Source organism: Equus asinus, chromosome 2 (assembly GCF_041296235.1).
Source record: "Equus asinus isolate D_3611 breed Donkey chromosome 2, EquAss-T2T_v2, whole genome shotgun sequence".
Lineage (NCBI taxonomy): Eukaryota > Metazoa > Chordata > Mammalia > Perissodactyla > Equidae > Equus > Equus asinus.
This window is the reverse complement of record NC_091791.1, coordinates 131,540,447-131,560,751: the sequence shown is the minus strand read 5'-3', so window position 1 is coordinate 131,560,751 and position 20,305 is coordinate 131,540,447. Positions and strand designations below refer to the sequence as shown.

At 53.0% G+C, this 20,305-nt stretch overlaps 1 protein-coding gene across 1 annotated transcript in view; it reads right to left on the bottom strand.

The window, feature by feature from the left end:
- ITGA11 (integrin subunit alpha 11) overlaps window positions 1–20,305 on the bottom strand; it is a 116,997-nt gene that overhangs the window by 62,832 nt on the left and 33,860 nt on the right. Inside the window, exon 3 of the mRNA XM_070499218.1 lies at window positions 458–558. Within this exon, the coding sequence (XP_070355319.1) occupies window positions 458–558 (101 nt within the window). The remainder of the gene's footprint in view (window positions 1–457; window positions 559–20,305) is intronic.

Below are 20,305 nucleotides of genomic sequence, written 5' to 3'. Positions count from 1 at the left end.
TGCTTGAATCTCATATGGTTGTTGCGAGGATTAAATGAGTCAAAATACCTAAAAAACCAGCGCCTGGCACACGGTGCACATTATATGAAATGGATGAATTTTCGCTATTGTTGTTATTTCAAAATCAGAAAGAAGACAGACAGTGTTTTTCTCCTGCTGGGAGAGGAAACCTTGAGTTGAGGGGCAGTGGATAGGTCAGAAAGCAGTGGCCTGGGACACTGGAGGCCTGGGTTTGAATCCTAGCCGGCCCCTGACAAGCTGTGTGACTATGGGCAAGTCGCTTTCTCTCTCTGACCTCAGTTTTCTCATCTGCGAAATGGGGCAGCGATACCAGCTGGGTCACCTCACTGGACAGCTGTGAGGAGCCAGCGTGACTGCGGGCGTGGATGTGCTTTAGAGCCTGCCCCACCCTGGACAATGGTGGCCTCATCGTGGAGAGGCTAGCAGCCCAAGTTACCCAGGTTGAGCTTGGTGCAGTTGCCCTGGGTCACCGGACACTTGTATACGTCCCCTGTCTTCTGGTGGCCGTTGGTTTCCAATGGAGCGCCCACGACCAGCCTGGGAAGGAAGAGAAGACAAGTAAAGATGCTGAGGGAGGTACTCTCCTGGCAAAGCCTGGAACCTGGAGGGCAGTGTTGAGGGGAAGACGGGGTGGGGAGGGCGGGAGGGAATCCTGGAGGAGGGGCTTTTCTCTCTCTGGGGGAGATGCTGGGCTTTCCGCGTAAAGTCACAGGGCCTGTGGTCTATGGAGGCCGTTGCCAGAATGTGGCAATACGGAGATGAAGACCACAGTGCCCTGCAGCCAGTGGGGTGGAGGCAGTCCTCAGGAGAAGAGGGCAGGGCAGACAACATGGAGGAAGTGAGGCTCGAGCTGGTCTTAATGAGGGACTATGAGTTTGTCCCTGGAGGGAGAGTGGCAATGGTGGTCATTCACGCAGAGAAAGGAGGATTTTGGAGCCAGAGTTTTGGCCATCTGTCACTGCCTGCAGGTGGCCTCATTCCTCACCTTATATGACAGCCTTTCAGCTGGTGACCCAGATAAGGGCATGTTGCTCAGGGTTGTGGTTGTCCCCTGAGCCACTAAGTCTTTGCTCAGAGTGGCACGGCAGCCAGCAGGGCTAAAGAGCGGCCGGGGCAGCTGCCCAGCTGGGGCTTCTGCCCTGAGCCTAGGCCTTTGTGACCTTATTGGGAAAAAGGGATTTTGCAGTTGTGATGAAGGATCTTGAGATGAGATCATCCTGGACTGCCCAGGTGGGCCCTAAATCCAAGACAAGTGTCCTTACAAGAAACACACAAAGGAGAGACCAAGAGAGCAGAGAAAGCTATGTGAAGACGGAGCCAGAGCTGGGAGGGATGCGGCCACAAGCCAAAGAATGCCTGGGGCCACAGGAAGCAGGCGAGGCCAGGAAGGATTCTCTCCCAGATCCTTTAGAGGGAGCTCAGCCCCTGTGGATGCCCTGATTGTGGACATCCGGCCTCCAGAGCCTGAGGGTGTAAATTTCTGTTTCTGTAAGCCATCTACTACGTTGCAGTAATTTGCTATGCAGCCACAGGAAACTAACACATCTTGCTGACACGCATGCATAGAGAGAAATGAGGGCCACTCCTTCTTGACCCGGCAATGCCCTGGCAGTGCCTGGGATGCAGAGCCCGTGGCCCTGGCGGCAAGGGCTGGGGACTCACCTCCCTTGAAGCCAGGGAGAATCCCATCTCAGACTGGCCGGCCCAGGCCCTCTCCCTAGTGCTCCTAAGCCCCCTCCATGCCCCATCTCCAGCCCACCAGAGGGCAGCACCATCAAGGGCAGCCCAGAGCGGCCTGGGGAGGGAGCCGGAACCCAGTGCTGATGAGAAGTGACACCCTGAAAGTGGGCGATGTGTCCCTCTGGTGCCCACCTGCCAGTCAGTGCTGCCCACCTCTGGCATCTCTGGAACCCTCGAGGCTCCGGGTGCCAGTCGCTCTCAGCTGCAACTGCCTCTGCTCAGGCCCTCGTGACTGGAGAACGGAACCCTCCAGGGACAGCTGTGCTGTAAGGGCAGGGGGTGCCACAGCTCACTCAGCCCTGAGGGATCCCAGGCCCTGAGGGGCAGAGAATAGGTGGCAGTGGCACTTGGGGCACAGGCACGAGTGAGACATTGGGAGCGAGGAGATCTTGCTGGAGTCCTGCTCGCCGAGCAGCCTCCCAGCCCTGGCAGTGCAGCCCAAAGAAGAAGCAATCATTGTTTTTCCGATTTAAGATAGTTGAGAGGGCTGGGGCCGGCCCATGGCCGAGTGGTTAAGTTCGCTCGCTTGGCTTTGGTGGCCTGGGGTTCACTGGTTCAGATCCTAGGCGTGGACCTAATGCCACTGGTCAAGACATACTGTGGTGGCATCCCACATAAAAAAATAGAGGAAGACTGGCACAGATGTTAGCTCAGCGACAATCTTCCTCAAATAAAAAGAGGAAGATCGGCAATGGATGTTTGCTCAGGGCCACTCTTCCTCACACACACACACAGACACACACACAAAGGATGGTTGAGAGGGGATGGGCCTGGAGGTTCAGGCTACGCAGGACGTCAGTGGCTTCTTGTGGTCAAATTCCCCCCTGCCCCCGCTGGGTGCTGTCAGGAAAGAGAGGGAGGTCTGAAGTGGGAGTTAACAGAGCTCTGTTTGAAATTAAGTCTGTGAAATAAGAGCTGCAGTTTCTCCCCCGGGAACCAGATAATGACAGATTCTAAATATATCCACTTATTAAGCATGTCTATTTTTGACCAGCAGGAATTAATTGGACCCATAAATTCTATTTGTCTAGACAATGTGATTTTTGGCTACTTAATTCTGCGAGTGATTGTGTAGTCAAGGCTGCTCCATTCTTTCCAGCAAAAAAACCCCCAAAAACAAAAAACAAAAACCGAGAGAGAGAATGAGAGAGAGAGAGAGAGAGAGAGAGAGGTCAGGAAATGAGGTTTGTACTCCAAGCTTGCTTTTCTGGCTGCGCTGGTTTTCAAGGTCACTCTGATATGTGAGCGAGTCTTCCAGAAAGATGCTCCCTCCAGGACACCACTGCCCAATGTGAGTGCTTTCCGGAAAGAGTGCCTTTGAGGAACACTTGCCAGGGTGTTTCTGGGAGAATCAGGCACAGCAGGTTCTAGATTAGGAGAACCATGACCATCTTCCAGACAAGACCATCTCCTCATATGTCTTCCAGAAAACACCCCAGCAGCCTGACAAGATGGACTCCTCACAACTCTGCCCATTTTACAGAGAGGAATTCTGAGTTCTTAATGGCGACGTGGTGGGGCCCCCAACACAGGGTGAGATCTTTGGGCTGAGAATCCAGGGGCCAGGTCTTCATCCCAGTTCTGTTACCAGCTGGCTGTGTGGCCTTGAGGTCACTGAACTTCCCAGATCTTTGTTTTCTTGGCTGTGAAATGGGGTTAACGATTCCTGCACTGCTTACCTCCCAGGGTCACTGTGGGAAGTCACAGATGTCAAAAGGCATCGAGAAACCGAAGGGGCTGTATCTAGATAAGCTATGTACGAAGACTGGTGGCTTCCTAGAAGTCATGTTCTGGCAATGGCCAGCATGTGACTCTCTGCCAGTAAATCTACCAAGTCATTGTGACCCCAAATGTGCTACAAGCCTAGGCTTTGTCCTTTTCAAAGAACCAGGGCTGCCCGCTGTGGCCCCTCTCCATTCTCCCGGACTGGATTTCTCGGGGTGTCTTTGGCCCTTCACTCGGGGGGTCATGGCTTACTGTTTCCCTATTACAGATGCAGAAGCTGAGGCCCTGAGAAGGGAGCTGACCCAGGCCCCACAGTTCGTCTGTGGCCGGGCTGGCACTAGTTTTCCTGGGACAGCTTCCTCTGTGTGGCCCCAAATTTCTTCATCATGAAGTGGGTGCCTGGGTTAGCTCTGTCTGCCGTCCTCGAGTCTCGGCATTACGTGTGCCTGTCGGGCTTGAGGTTTTGAGGAGATGATTCAGTCCCGCTGTGGAGTGCAGGGAAAATGTTTGCATCACCACGGAGACCAGCCAAATTGCTCCTGGGGTCTGGCAGCCCCTGCCACCTCCTGCAGCCTCAGCCTTATATAGCCATCTGCATCCTCAGGGCCTGTTGTGCCTCGCAGGGGCTAGACACCCTATCCCCTCTGGCGTGGGCCCCAGACGGCACGGCAAACCCCAAAGGTCGTGGCGAGCAAGCATCGGGCCCTTTCCATGGGCCGCGTGTCGTGACTCACTGGCTGCGGGCACTAGCATCCTTCCCGCAAGGCATGGGGCGCAGGGCTGCTGTGGATGGGAGCGTTGACAGCATGCTTCAGCCGCAGCCCTGTAGGACCCTTCTAAGCAGGGCCTTGCCAAGGGAGGGGGCTCGCCATGGAGATGGTCACCTGTGGAAGGCAGGACATGGCCCCTTGGGCGCTGGGCCCTTGGCTCCCAGCGGGACCCAGGCTGAGAGAAGGGGCCCCTCGCTCCCTACCTCACACCCTCTCCATCGAGATTCCTACGGGACTCATCCTGACTTCTGCTTATCCTTGGTCCATCCTTCAAGGCAATTTTAGTCTCTGATCCTTTTAAATTGTACTCTGCTATCAGAAAAAAGGGTAACACGTCCTCCCAATATGTGTACATTATACTAGTGTACAACTGTCAGTCTGTATATTAAATATCAGTAATCCTGTTTTTTCAGATAAAATATAACCATAAATAGAACTTGAATCATTTTATTTCTGTCCTCCAGTATACTGTCTCACACATCCCCTGTGGTGTGCACACCCCACTCTGGAGGCCATCCCTTTAAGATCCAGTAGGAATTCCCACCTTCTCCAGGAAGCCCTCGCTGATCACCCCAGGCTTGCCCGCATAAACCAGCAGGGAATCCCTGCCACCTGCTATGGCCAGCGTTTTCGGGCTGTCATTTCTTGAGAGCCTAGACATCCTCGTCTGCCCTGCTGTACCCGCGCAGGCTGGTCTTGAAGCCACCCGTGGACTGGTGGGACCCTCTGTCTGACAGTCTATAGCAGCAGCAGCTTCAGGAGCCTCTGGCTTTGCCTTGGGCCTAAGGGAGCCCCCATTTCAGCGCCTGGAGAGGGGCTGCTGAGAAATGGCGTCTTATCCATGCCTGGCGGCTCAACGCAGTGACCCAGTTTCCGTGGAAAGTCCATGTTGCTTGCCTCCTGGTTTCCATTGCCCTCTTCTCCACAGTCTTCACTTCTGTTTGAGGATCCAGGGACTCTGGCTGCATTCCTGGTTCTAAGGACCAAGCACATACCTCAGGCCAGGCCAGTTTGATCCCCTGGCTGCAGTGATTGACTTAGGGCAGGCAAATGACTTAAGTCACCCCAATCAGCATGAATCTCAGGACTTCTTGGGACTCAGAGACCAAAGTGGTCCCTTTTCTCTGGATGCCATAGTGTGTAGATGCAAGGCCTTGAACTGCTGGCAGCCACCTTGTGATGATAAGGAGTATGAGCTGATACATTGAGAGAGGGAGGATGGAGAGAAGCATCAAGAGAAGGAGCTAAAGTACTGATAACATGGTGAAGCCCTGGATCAAACTAGACCTGAAGCCTGAAGTGCTGCTGGACTTTTCAAATATATAAGCAATAACTACTTTTTACTGTATAAGTCTGTTTGAGTTGAGTTTCCAGGTATTTAAAACATCCTAACTAAAATATGTAAGGCAAGAAAAAAAAGCAAATAGAGCAAATAGTTAAAATTAGCCATAGAAATTCCATATATTCCTATGCTATCAGAAGAACATAGCATCCAGGATCAATGCTCTCATTCAGATTCATGTCCCCCAGCTCAGGCTCCATCAAGGGCAAACACCTACTGCGTGAGTGGTGGGCAGACTTGCTGACAACATGTGTTATTTCTCTTTGGTTGTTTAACTAAGTGTGTAAAACTGTCCCCTGGCCCAGGCTTGTGGGAACAGAAATCCTTTTGATCTGTGTGCATCCCACTTATAGCAGCCACTTGGACAGGGAGCCCTGCACTCTAGATGCTTCTGGTTACCTGGTAACTGGCCTCGCAGACCATCAGGGCTGGGGGGAAACATTGGGCCAAGATCATCATCAGTGAGGCATTGGAGGCTCGGAGCAGGGAAGTTCTGTGTCTGAGGTCTCAGAGCAGACGGTGGCAGAGCTGGGCTGGTGCATGGTATCCTGAATCCCAGGGCAGTGCTCCCCACAAGCCAGGGAGGGTGGAAAGCCTGGAAGTAGGGGCTTGAGGACCTAGGCCCAGCCTGGCCTTTTACTGTCTGTGTCTAGGGAGGCAGGTCTGAGCAGCTTAGCTCCCTAGCAGATGGGGTGAGCAGAGGCCATGGGCACAAAAAGGCCATCAGATGCTGGAGGAAGGAAGGAGGAAAGCTGCAACTGATGGGCCTGCCCCTGGAGGAAGCCCTGAGCCCAGAGGCCAGCACTGACTGCCTAGGAAAGGCAACATGTGGGTTTAATGCCCTCCCTGGCCAACCTCTTTGCCCCTCTCTGCAAGACCTGGACTTCACATCCCAGGAAATCCAGTTACCACTGATTATTCTTTTATTTTAGTGAATAACTTTTGATGCAGTTGAATCGCACTTGATTTTGATTACCAGGACAGCTTTGAGCTGGAAGGGCAGTGAGCATCTGAGGCTCAGAAGGCCGATGTGACAAGCCTGGAAAGAGACATTGGTCTGCTTCAGAGCTAGGACTCCAAGTCCAGTGCTCTTTCCACCACTATGAAGGACCAGGAAGTTCAGAAAGCCCAGCTCTAGGGGCTGGGCAGTGCCCAGCATGGGGAGGGGGCTGCTCTCCCCTAGCCAGCTGGGCCTGTCCCCCAGGGGCCTCTTGCCCCCTCCTCTCTCAGCCCATTCCCTTCTTCTTCTGCTCCTCTCCCCCAGCGCCCCCTCCACTCAAACCCACTCAGGTCCCAGTTCCATTATTTCCTGGCTTCATGGTCCTTTCCTGAAATCAGATAAGGGCATCGAGGGGTGGGGGCGGTGGGGTTCCCCTGGAGGAGCAGAGAACTCAAGGGAACAAAGGAGAGAGTATTCCTTTAGCAAGGTTTTTTCTCTCCCTCTCTCTCCATGGAAAATGGAATCTCCTCCAGCCGGCGTGAGCGCGGTGGCTAATGTGTTCAAGATGGGGCTGGGGAAGTGCTGATCGCAGCAAACCTGAATGCTGTGGGGGAGGGCCCTGGGGCTGAAAGTGGCTCAACACAAGGTTGACATAAGGGAAGTCATATTGTAGAAAAGAGACCATGTTGTAACTTTGCATGACCTCTGACTAACCCAGCTGGATTTGCACCCTCCAGGAGATCCACCTGTTCTGTAGATTTTTTGATCCCTGCTTGTGCATATACCGCCCAGCTGCGCTAAAACGATAACTTCGTTCTTTTGAGTTCCTTAGGAATGTGATGACCCCCCCAAACAGAAAGTCTATGCTGACAGCCATCACCAATGACAACTGAAAGATCTGGTGTGGCAACTCCCAGTCTGTAACACCAGAGGGTCAACATTCCTAACCCCTCCCCTGTAACCCACTGGCCTATATAACTGCTTCAAGATTCTGTGCCCGACTTAAGATGGTCCTTTGGACATTAGTCAGCCATCTTCCCTCTTGCTAGCAAGCTGTAATAAAATGCCCTTTCTCCACCATCATCTTGCCTCTTGACGATCGGCTTTTGTCTTGCGGCAAGCAAATCGCGCCCTTTGTCCGGTAACAGGGCTGCACCGGCTGGAGGTGGCCTGCCCGAGGGAGACGGCACCTGCAGGTCTTCTGTGGGCTGGTTGGAGGGGCTTGTGGTTCTCCGTGACTCACATGCCTGGCAGGCCTGGACTCCTGGGGGCCTGAAAAATGAGGACCCCTCTGCTGTACATCCCTTACTCTCCCTGCCTCCATAAAACTCCCATCGGAGATGGGAATCCTTCATGTGTATTTTAAACAAACATGCATACTGTGATGGGTAATTTTATATGTCAACTAGACTGAGCCATGTGGTGCCCATTTGGTCAAACATTATTTGGGGTGTGTCTGTGAGGGTGTTTTGGGATGAGATGAACACTTAAATCGGCAGACTGAGTAAAGCAGATTGTCCTCCCCAGTGTGGGTGGGCCTCGTCCAATCAGCTGAAGGCCTGAATAGAAGAGAAAGGCTGACCTTCCGCAGAATAAGAGAGCATCCTTCCTAACTGAGTGCCTGCAGACTGAGACACTAGTTTTTTCTTACCTTTGGACTCAAACTGAAATGTCGGCTCTTCCCAGGTCTCCAGCCTGTTGACCTTCAGACTGGAACTACACAGTCAGCTCTCCAGGGTCTCCGAATTGCTGACTCAACCTGTATATTTTGGGACTTGCCAGCCTCCAGGATCACATGAGCCAACTCCTTATAATCAATCAATCAATCAATCCTCTCTCTCTCCATATATATGTACACACACATTCTATTGGTTCTGTTTCTCTGGAGAACCCTGACTATCACATTTACGTGGTGCTTGTTAAGTTCTAAGGGCTTTACATATATTATTTCATGTTGCTGATGATCCACACCATCATTCACTCATTGAATCATAAGCAGTTATTGAGTTCTTACTAATGCACCCAGCACGGGGGGCACGATGTGAACGCGGCATCTCTCTGCCTTCAGGGGGCCTCTAGCCTCATAGAGGAAACAGGAAGCCAACAGCCCACTGCAGCACTGCAGAGGGTCTCCAGGTGGTTCCAGCCCAGTAGTGTCAGCCTCCCCCGGGAGCTTATTAGAAATGCAACATCTTGGGCCCTACCGACAGATGAGAGCTGGAAGAGGGGCCTGGCATCCGTGTGTTACAGGCCCCCAGGGGATGCTGATATGCACTCCCCTTTGAGAAGCACCACCGTCCAGTGTGAGAACTGCTGACGTGGGGGAAGCAGAGGCTCAGGGACCCGCAATCCTCTCTGGGCTCAAAGGGCCAAATCCATGCCAGTGAGGTCAGCCGCTTCACCCCAAGGCTCTGCATTAGCTCCCTGCTGCTCCCCAGCCTGTCCTCACTTTTACCAGCACTGCTGTGAACACTGTGCACAGCCAGGTCATCGTTTAGGGCTCAGCTCCAAAGTCACCTCCCCAAACAGGCCTTTCCTGACCATGCGTCCCTCCATGCCTCACCACCCTGCCTTATCCTCCTCGTGGCCCTTTGCACTCTCCGATGCTGTCTTCTTTATCTACCTTTTAATCATCCTTTTCTCCCAGTAGAATTTGAGCTGCCGAGGAGCTAGGACCCTGTGGGCCAGGTGGGCAGCTCTAGATACCCCAGCACCCAGAGCAGTGCCTGCACTGAATAGGTCCCTAAAATACGGTTGTCGAATGAATTAGCTAATCACACGCCTTAGTGGGACCCCTGGAATCTGGGAGCCTGCAAATGGGGACCACTGACTGCCAGCCCGGGTTGGTCTCCCAACACCTGTGACCTCAGCTGCGGGAGGAGAAGAAGTTCCAGCAGAGGAACCAAGAGACTGCGCACCCTGGCCTGAGACGGGGCTGTTAGCTGCCCTGGGCCGCAGTGTCCCCATCCACCACATGGGGCTGCACGTACCGGGGCTACTTACCACCCAGGACTTTGAGGGCGGTGACACCTGGACCTTGGTGGTGATGAGAACACCTGGGGAGTTACAAGTGCAGGTTCCTGGCGCCTGGCGGTTCTGGTTCAGTCAGTTGGGCCCAGGGCCTGGGGATCTATTTTTAGAAGCCCCCAGCTGCACAGGCAGGATTGGGAGCCCTTGTGTGAAGGATCTGCTGAGGAAGTGGCTCTGAGGCCCTCTGGACGAGGGACAAAGCATGTGAGTCCAGGGAATTTTCCCTCCCTGTGAGGGTCATGACCACAGCAGCCTCCTTGGCTGTCCAGGGATGGTCCTAGATTGGGGTCTTTACAAAATGTGTTTTGTTTCTTTTGGTCACAAGACAACATAAGAAATACCTACTTTAACTGGTTCAAAAAAGTACTCACTTATTTAAAAAGTATTATTGAAAACTCGTTTCGATTATAAAGGTAACACACGCCTGTTGTATGATGCTCATAGAGCAAAACTGCGCAAAGTAAAATGTGCAAGGCTTCTGCCTCCCCTGCTCTGCCCGGCCCTCCACAGGCAACTGCCACCAGCAGCGGGGCTGCAGACGATCGGCTAGGCATTTACGTAGGGAATTTAAAAAACGGAGTCATTCTACATACAAGGGTCTGTAGCGTGCTTTTCTCACCTAATTATTTTATACTTGAACACCCTTCTGTGTCAGTATATATCAATGCCACACTTAGACCTGGTCACTGGGGCCCCCGTTGTGGGTTTTGTTCTGACTCTTCTCTGGCTGGGCCCCCTCCTATGGGGAGAGGAGTCCTAGGGGTGCAGGGGACAGGCCACCTAGAGCCTGTAGCCTCCTCTATGTACCTGGGGTACCAGAATCTCCTGCCCAAACAGCCCAGGACAGGCCTCTTCCCTGGCTCTGTCTTGCTGATGGTGGCTCACACCACCGATGGGGCTAGCCGAGGGGGCTGCTTGCTGGGCATTGTGGACAGAGCTCAGATGGACAGGCTGGGGTGTCCACACATGCAAGGCCCGTCAATTACCAAGAGATAACTGTAGGTGGGAAGAAAAGATGGGGGGCCGTGGGCCAGAGCCTCCATTTACTTTCCAGACCCAGGCCCCTCAGGCATTGGGGCGGGCCTGGTAAAGACAGGTAAGATGGCTCTGCTTCATTCTTTACACGGTTGCACAGTGTTATACTTATCTTTTTAACCATTCTCCTCTTGATGGATATTTAAATTGTTTCATCTTTTTTCCTATTGATAGATGTTTAGGTAATTTAAAAAAATTTTTCCCACTGCACAAGCCTTTTATCAATACTGTATTTGCATCACTTAACAACAAGGATCTTTTGAGAAATGCATTGTTAAGTGATTTTGTCATGCGAACATCACAGAGTGACTTACACAAACCTAGACGGCAGAGCCTCTGACACACCTAGGTCATATGGTGCTAACCTATGGGACCACCATCCTATATGCAGGCTGTTGTTGACCGACATGTCGTTACGCTGCACGTGACCACACAAATGAATGAAAAAGCTGCCATGCGCAAGTAGCTGTGTGTAGCCACGCAGGCTGTGGGGACAGAGCCTGTGTGTTCCTGTGCAGGCTGGCCCTGGGGCCCGCCCCTGCCATCTCGGGCACAGAGCCTGCTGACAAGCATCAGCTCAGATGTTGATTTCACAGGCTTGGCTTTCTGCTTTGTTCCTGGAAACTTCTGGGTCCTCCTCAGCTTACATCCAGACAGCGTTTTTTCCTAAGTTGCAGAAGTACTCCGACGAGAATAGGAAAGAGTGAGGGAAGGTGACCACAAAGGACATTTTCAACCCATTTGAAGGGAAATGAGAAGCTGACCCACTGACTGTGAATGGCCAGCTTGTGCCATTCAGCTCACTGCCCCTCTCCTTCCCACATCCCGAAGCCAGGCTCACGGGCCACTTGTCTTTTCCTCACCACACCTGGCACTCTCCTTCCTGCCTCTGTGCGTGCAGCCCCCTCATCCTGAACTCACACTGGCCCATTCCATCCACCCTTCAGTGCTTCTTCCTCCAGGAAGCCCTCCTTGATCTCTCAGCTGAAAGCTCTCTCTCAATTCCCATGATGCTTTGTTTGTACCTCTCTTGTCCATTTTTTCCTCTCCTTTAGATAATTTGCTTCTAGATAGTAGAGACCCTGGTCCATCTTTAAATCTCCCTCTCAGTGCTGGTCAAAGTACCTTGAACACAGTGAAGGCTCAGTATTTGTTTGTTGAGTGAATAAACAGATGGACAGATGGAAGAGGCTGCTGGTTTTGCAATGACGAGCTGAGTCTTCACTCTGCATCTTGGGGTAGAGCTGAGAGCAGAGCTGGGCTGAGCTCTCCTAGGTCTGCAGATGGACCACCAACCTCGGGGTGCCCGGCCTACCTCTGCCCAGGAAGGCAGCTGTGGTCTGGTGTCCCCCAGAGAGGCTGAGTCCACTTTGTCAAATCTCCCATTATCTTTTCAAAATGTCTGATAAACTCTTGCTTGTTTTTCCAAGTCCTGCTCAGAGGGTTTTTTTCCTCCAGTTTTATAACAATGCTTCCTCTGAAAACGAAACATAAACACAGCAATAGTTCGGGCAGATGTTTCTCAGGGGGATGTAGCGTTGCTTTCTTGGTCTGTGCCAGTCTGACGGTGTCTCGGCAGTTACTTGGCAAGAATGAGAGGGGCCTTGGGATGCCTGCTCTCCGCGCTGGTGGGCCCGCGTCCTTTGGGTCATAATTAGGACGAGGATCCTTTCTGTGTGAGCAGCGCACACACCCAACGGCTCATTTCATCGTTCCTGTGGCTGGGGGGACAGACGAGGAGGGGTATTCCCATTCGACTGGAGAAGAAAGAAGGCCCAGAGAGACTGAGGCACAGCTGGGAGGTCCTTTATTCCAACTGCATCCACTGCTCTTCCCATGAGCCACGTGGACTCAGGTAATGTGGAAAAAGAGGAAAAGGTCCAGAGGCAAAAGGACAGGTATTTTTTTTCGGTCTTGGGCCTGTTGACACGTGTATGGTTAACTCCGATTCACTCCCAGATGGGCAAAGTGACCTGGGGTGAGCCACCTACCCTCTCTGGGCCTCAGTTTCCTCATGTGCAAAATGAGAGGCTTGGACAAGTTTGGTTCAAAGAAACAGCCATTGAGTGCTTTGCGCTGGGCCCTGTGGACTGAGAGATGAATGGAGCGTAGTCCACACCCAAGTCTGACGGGGCTGAGAGACCATGCCCGCCGATTGTGGAGTGGAGGCAATAAGACCAGAGGGGTGCGCAGGTATGGCAGGGGCACCGAGGACGGGCCCTGGCTCGGCCATCTGGGAGGCTTCCTGGAACAGGTGACTCCCGGATGGAGCTTCGCAGGATGACCAGGTGTCACCCAGGTGAAGAGGGGCAGAGGCCCTCAGGGAGGAAGGACAGCCGAGTGCTGATGGCGCTAAGTGTTCATGTGTGTTATTCTAACCCACCTTCCATAGAGAAGGCCGGGCCCGGGATGGACCCGACACGAGGGATAGACAAGTCCCTACCTTCACAGAGCTGGGGTGGAGCAGCTTTGACCCGGCTCAGGCCATTCGTCTCCCTTCTCCCTCCCCACCCACGCCTCCCTGACATTCCAAATCCCCTCCCTTCTCCCCTCACTGGTCCAGAGAACGCTATTTAAAGTGGCCGGAAGTGTAGACTTCGGTCAGATGTCCATGTGGGTTGACAAACATCACACTGTCCCCCTGATCAGGTTACCCCCCCCCACCCGATTTTCAGTGCCTCTCAATTCCTGCCACCGGTCACCCCTTCAGATTCAGGCATCATGGGTCACTCTCAACATAAGCCTGGAGAAGAGTTAGCCTACGAACCCACGAGAGCTCACAGACCTCTGAGAAAGGATAAAGTCAGGGGTTCCAGAACGCAGCTGGGCTTATCTGTGGGTGTTTAAAAATACAGATGGCCAGATCTACAGATTCCGATTTTGTAAGTCTTGGATTGGGCTGAGGAATCTGAATTCTTTTTCTAACTTAACTTTAACTCTTTTTCTAACTTTAATTGAATTTTTAACTCTTTTTTAAATTTAACTTTCACTTTTTAATTCTTTTTGTAACTGTTCTGCCAGCTTTGGGAACCCCTGGATTATATTATCGGGTGATCACCAGGCTTTCAGATAACGGAAGAGAGGTCACGTGGGAATCGGGCACAGGATGCCCAATTGAGAAACAGTTAACAAGCACCGGGCCATGAGTTCATCTACTTTCAAAGTCCTCAGTGTGAACAAATGCATTAACGCAAGCGTGAATGCACGTCTGGGAGGGGTTATGCTGAGTCAGGGGGTGTGCTAGGTGCGTCCTCTGACGTGAACTCACTCAGTCCTCATGACAACTCTGGGAGAGAGATAGCAGTCCCATCTGGAAGCAGCCACACAGAGAAGCTGGGTGACCCACCCAAGTCCCCCAGCCCGCCAAGGCGCAGCTCTTCGGCCTCAGTGTCCCACCCGGTCCTCTCCCCGCCTCTGGGTGCAGGAAAGCAGAGCTCACAGAAGGCAGCCGTGCCTTCCCTCAGGGAGCCCTCGGCTGCATCAGGAATCACTGGCCATGCAGAATCCTTCGAAGCACTTTCCCTCCGGTTCAGAGCTCAGATTGACTTCCCTCCTCTCCCTTCCGGACTGTGGGCAATGGCTGTTCGCACAGCATGGTTCTTACTGTGAGAAGCCATAAAGAAACCGAGGCAGCGGCTCCACTTGAACCACTGGAGGGTGAAGGCTGTCACTGCATTTTTGGAAACGTCCTCCTCCTTGGGTTATGCGAGATCATTCCCTCGGTGGTCGGGGAGAGGCAGAGGGGACTGGACGGCGCAGAGAGGAGCTGGTGTCGCAGGGTGAGCCGCCTGGGGTTGGGCCAGACCGCCGTCCACCACCCACTTGCTCTTTCTCCTGACTTCGCGTTAGCGGGGCCCCTCCAAACTTTGCAGGGGAAAGAAAAGGATGGGGAATCTCAAGACCTCTGCCACACAGGGCCATGGTCCCCAGGCCCTCGATAACAAGAACATCCAGCTTTGAGTTCCCCTGAGATTTAGCTCTGGTCACACCCAGACTTCCAGAGCCATTCTCTCCTCCTTCTGTGGTCCTGTGCCAAGCACGGAAGATGCAAAGATGAATAAAAGGCAAGCCCTGCCCCTGGGCTCACAGCCCCCTTTCCTTCATCACTCTCTCTTAGCTCTTTACTCTTCATTTCATTTCTCCTCTCCTCTCCCCTTTTCCTTATTTCGTTTTCCATGTCTGTTAATTGGCTTTTTCTACAACTCTTTCTCCATGTCTCTCTGCGTTATTGGCTTGGGGTGACTCATGACAGCTAAACCAGGAAAAAATAACTCGAGAGAAAGTGGGGGAAGATTTCAGAATTTAACAGAAAATGAGAGAAACTTTGTCAAGCAGGTCTCGAGTCGATAACAAGTATTTAGCATTGGCCGTGTGCCTGAGTGTTGCAGCTGTGCAGGAAGAGAAGTTGTCAAGAGAAGAAAAGCCATTTGAAAGAGTCTGAAATCCCCAGGAGCCCTTGATTCTTCAGGAAGGAGTTAGGGAAAGTTAGAACGAGGTGTTCTATCCAAGCCTGGAGAAAACGAGGGTAAGGTTAAGTAGCGATTGATCACAGTTCAGATGAGGGAGAAAAAGCAGGAATAGCACATTGATTTGTTTTTATAATTGTATATAACCTTAAAACATGTTTATTCCACTTTGTGGTTTTCAACAGGGAGTTCTGTTTTGCACGTTTTATAGCCTCACTGGAAGCACACGCTGCCTAGAGTTAGCGCCATCCACGCTTCTGTGGGAAGCTGAGATGGTTGAGCGAGGAGCCGTTACCGGGCAGCCTTGCTCCCCCTAGTGTCAGTTAGTGGTAATGCAGATAAAGTTCCACGGAGCAATTAAAAACTACCAGTCTTGAAAATTCAAACCTATGCAATCATAGAAAGCCATTCTCAAGAGAGAGTGAATTTCAGCATTAGTTTCCTCTCCACCTCCTGTGAGCAAGTCCCCCTCCCTCTCATGCCCTGGGCTTAGGAAGGACATTGGAGTCACAGAACCAACAGCCTTGGCGTCAGACCAGGGAGGGGGTGGAAGAGACCACAGGCTGCTGGGGTTGGGGGGCGGCGAGCAAAGACGATGCTGAGTTGGCAAATCCCTCTGGCTTCCATGAACTGCTCGAATTAAATTTATTTTCTTTCTTGGAGGTTAGTAACCAGGAAACTTTCCTTTCAATGTTTCCACTACCAAGATTGTGCGTCTTACCCCCAAAGCATGCAATGGTTGGCTCCCTGCCTCTCGGAGCTCAGCACTGGGGTCCTTCTACGGCCCTGAGGACTGGCCTCAGCTCCGTCTCTGGGTGACCGGTTTGTGTGTGTGTCAGAGTTTACCTGGGCCCTCACTGACATACTCTTCAAGTTCTGGGACGTTCCTGTGTTGATTTGACATTAAAAAAAAAAAAAAAAAAAAAAAGGAGAGGGGGTGAGAGAACAAGGAGAGAAGAGAAAAAAAATCCCGAGATGCCAGGAGCACTGGGAGCCCTTTGCAGGCTGCGTCTCAAATGCTTGCGTCTCAAATGAGAGTTCTCGTGGGGTTCTGGGGCTGACAGGCTCTCCTTGGCTGCTCTCAATGCTGTGTTGTGTTTTTGAGGGCCTCAAGGTGCCCTCAGTTCCTGCCTGTGAGGACCCCTGTCTGGATTCCCACTCCTGCAGCCCTCTCCGGTTCGCTCTCTTTTTGTCCACGTGCTGGCTGCCAGGGTCTGCTGGGTGGCTTGGTCTGGGGCCCTGAGCCAACATTTCCCCAGAGGACAGTTTTTCTCTCTCTCTTTCTCCCTCTCTCTCATGTGTCGGGTGGTTTCATCCTATCCTGGGCTTTGCTTCTGTGGCAATTTATCCTTTAACCAGAATGAGTCATAGTACCGGATTTTATTTGTTCCAAGAGAAAATAGCAGAGGGCATTTATGCACTGCGGTGTCGGGAGCCTGCTCGGGGGGCCTGCGCCAGGAAAAGAGCTTAGGGTGTTCCTCAGAGAGATTCCACATCAACAAATGCTGAGGGTGCCCCAGCCTGACGACCGGCACTGCCTCCGAGGAGGAGAGACAGACTTGGACACAATCTGTCATTCTGTCCAAACAGCAGGTCCTGGGGGTCCTTTTTCTCGAAACCTCTCCGGAACACCACATCCTTTCTTGGGGGATAGGCCAGTGTAGGGACTAACTTATCCAGCATCTGCTCACAGTAGACACTTCACACACTGTCTCCTGGTTCTTCCTCACAAGAACCCTTTGGGGTTCGCATCACCATGCCCATTTTGCAGATGAAGAAACTGTGGTGCAGTGAGTGGATGTGATGGATTCAGGTTCCCAAGGCTTGGCAAGTGGCTGAGCAGGGAAGGGAACCCAGGTTTGCGTGGTTCTGAAGCCTAGACTTTTCCTGCAGTAAGGAGCCACTCTGTGTGCCTTCTCTTATCTGCTGAGGCTGCAGGTCTGCACCCGCCCTGACGCACTGCTAAACCCTGCAGAAATGGCCACAAATGCGAGGCTGGGAAACCCTGGAGCTGGGACGGGAGGGACGTCCAGGCCTGAGGGCATCACCCCCGGGCCTACGCTTGACAGCCAATTTTCATGGATTTATTCCTCATGGATTACCTCTCCAGTCAACCCCGAATTCCACCATCAGTGGGCCTCTGGGTTTAGACTTGGAATATACTGGTGAAAATACAAACTTGTTATCTGGGAAGGTCAGTACAGAAAGGCACTGTAATAGAATGAATGCCTTACCCAAATTAGAATTTAGTTTAGGTAGCTATCACCTAGTTATCTTGAGACAAGGGACCTGGATGGCGGGGGAACTAACCCGCTGGCAGTTTTCACTTAAGTGCCAGGTGGAAATATCACAGGAAGTAGAAAGCAATGGGACTGGGAGTTGGGCCACCTGGGTTTCAGTCCTGGCTCTCCCACTGACTTGCTGTGTGACCTTGGTGTGTGTAGTTTCTTTCTATTTCTGGGCCTCAGTTTCCTCGCCTGTAAAATAAGCAGATTGGGGTAAATAATTTCTAAGACCCCTCTCAGGCAGCGGGAGATGCTGCAGGGGGTCTCATAGCCCTGAAGGCCAGCCCACCATGTTTACTTCATGTCCATCCATGCCTCCTGGGCCTGCTCCCAGACACCTTGTCCCTCCCCACCCGACCTCTGCCTCTATAATGGGAGTCCACTGAGGACCATGGTGGGGGTGACCCTGTCCCGAGGCTAAGGAGATAGCCCTGTTCCCTGGGTCTGCACCAGCGGAAGACACTGCACCTGAAGAGAGGTTTCGGGGAGAGGTGGGCTATCTAGCTGTGTCAGGCAGGTCTATTCCAGCTTTGTCCCCCTTAGGGGCTGAGGGGGCCCATCCCCCGAATGACACCAAGCCTTTGGGAGGAAGTACAGGCTCCTGGCAGGACCTGCACTTTGCCTAGAGTGGAGGATTTGCTTCCAAGCCTGGCTGGTTTCTGGGTCCCCCTCCCCAGTCCCTCAAAGTCCGTATGTAGGGCATCTAATCACACAGACCCCTCAGCATCTGGGCACAAAGGCTTGAGTTAAGTTATTACAAAAGAATCCGAAAGGACCCTTCAAAGAGTTGGGAGGCTGTCTAGGACTCCCTGTGACTTTGGATGAGCCAAGCCACCAAGTCTGTCCTTCCGTTGCTGAGAGGGATGACAGTTATGTTTACGATGCTCCTTTTCCCCCAAGAGAAGCTTCTGTTTCTCATAAGGACACTCCGGCATTTAGGAGAGCGAGGCTCCGGGACGGTTCCCCTAACTTCCTTCTCAGTCTCCCTCTCCACTGGACTCCCTTTCTGGATTTTCTCTCGGCCCCCAGGGCCCTTCCCTCTCACTGCCCTTGTCCCTCTCTGTGTCCAAGCTCTGCTCGCCAGGTAGCGACCCCCGAGGGCAGCACAGCTGGCCAGGTGAGCAGGTGCCGGGAAGCTGGGGCTGGACTCCTCCCTCCCCTCCCCACAAGGGGACACGTGGGGCTGATGAGACTGAGAACACTGGTGGCTTTGTACAGAAGTAGAGAGGGGAGTGGGGGACCGGGACAGGGAGCTCTGGGGGCTGTCGGGCTCCTGCTCCCCAGCGCCCTTGAGGGTGGCTGGCAAAATGCCCCACTTGGCCGAGAGCTGAGGCTGCTCTTCCAGGCGTAAGAGCTTCAGTGACAAATTGGAAACTTGGGGGGCCCAGCTCTCTTTTTTCTCAGCACCAGGAGGCTTCCTGCTCCAGGGGACCAAAGGCTTGGAGATGCCCTCTGCAAACCCTCCACCAGCGCTTCTGGGACATCAAAGGGTCTTAAAAACCAACTGACCTCACGATTCCAATGTATACGCATGAGAGTCATGTGGATTAGATTCCTCTGAAAATACACAAGGGCTTAAAGAGCAGGGGCAGAGAACACTCAGGCCAAGAGGAATTTGTTTTCTCTTTTCCTTTTTGTGTGTCTGTGAATGTTGTTATTGTTGCTAAAACCAAGGCATGTGGAAAACTGTTCAAGATGTACATTGGGGTACAGCCAGCTCTGCCTAGTGGGAGTTCTGAGTTGGGGGTGCGGTGGGCAGAGGGGAAGGGTTAAGAAAATACAGTGGCAGCCCCACGGGGTCTGTGCCCTTGTCCTCCGGCTGTTTACATCAGGGTTCGGCGCCCTTGATGTGCAAGGAGGCTCACAGCCTGGTAAATGGGGGCCAGACCCCGCTGGTGTCTCACGGGGAGACAGCTGTGGGTCCTCTGGGGCAGTGTTGGGACCTGGATTTTGGGCAGGGGCTGGGGAGTGATGTTGCTTCCCACCGACATGTCCCTACCCTCAGTGGAGATGGCGATCCTTAGACGCCCCAGCCTCCCTGCTAGAGTCTCCTGGGAAGCTCTTTGAAACACAGATTCCCTGGCCCCAGTGCAGGCCCAGGAGATGCAGACAAGGTGTGCCACCTCTGCCTTGAGGGCCGGAAGCCAGGGCCCCGCTCCGGAGGCAGGAGGAGCCTGGGGCAGAGGGAGACTCTCCACCAAGCCTCCGTAGACCTGACCTTAGGTTTGGCTGCCCGCTGGCTGCGGGCAGTTCAGTCCTCCATTTCCTGCTTGACAGATTACAAAACACGTTCGAGTTTTGAGTATTCTTTGATCTTGCCTAGTACCCTGAGATGGGCAAGTTTATTCCCACTTTATACCTGAGCAAACAGGGGTGCAGGAGGCTGAGAGAGCTTCTCCTGAGGGCTGCCTCCAAGCGGCAGAGTCTTGGACTTCCAACGCTGGCTCCTGCTCTTCCCCTGAGGTGCCTCCTGGCATGGAGCTGACACCACACGTGCCCCTGGAGTCGCATGGAACAGCTGGCCAGCATTCCCCAAACGACACCGGCCTCGACTGCTTTTCCCACGATCAACATCCACATGGTCTTATGTCCGAATAAACTCTTGGAGTGCTGCCTACAGGACAGGAAACCTGGGGGCCGGGGGAGGAAGCAGGGAGGGGAAGCGACCGAGGAGGCTGTGCAGGGGGTCCACGCAAGGGAGGAAGGAGACTCCTAGAGGCCCTGTGTGCTCCAGCCCTCGGCATGAGGTGCCGTCCCTGGGGCCCCAAGGCCTCTCTGTCTCCCAGCTCAGTTGTGGCCGTACACACGCTCAGGCCAGGCGGCCGCAGCGGGTGTGACCCCGCCAGCCTGCAGCACCAGCTCTCTTCCGTGATACCTCTGGCTGAACTCAGACCAGCAAAAGTCACCAGGAATTAATTCTATCATAGCTTTCTTCTTCTCTAAGAGCGACT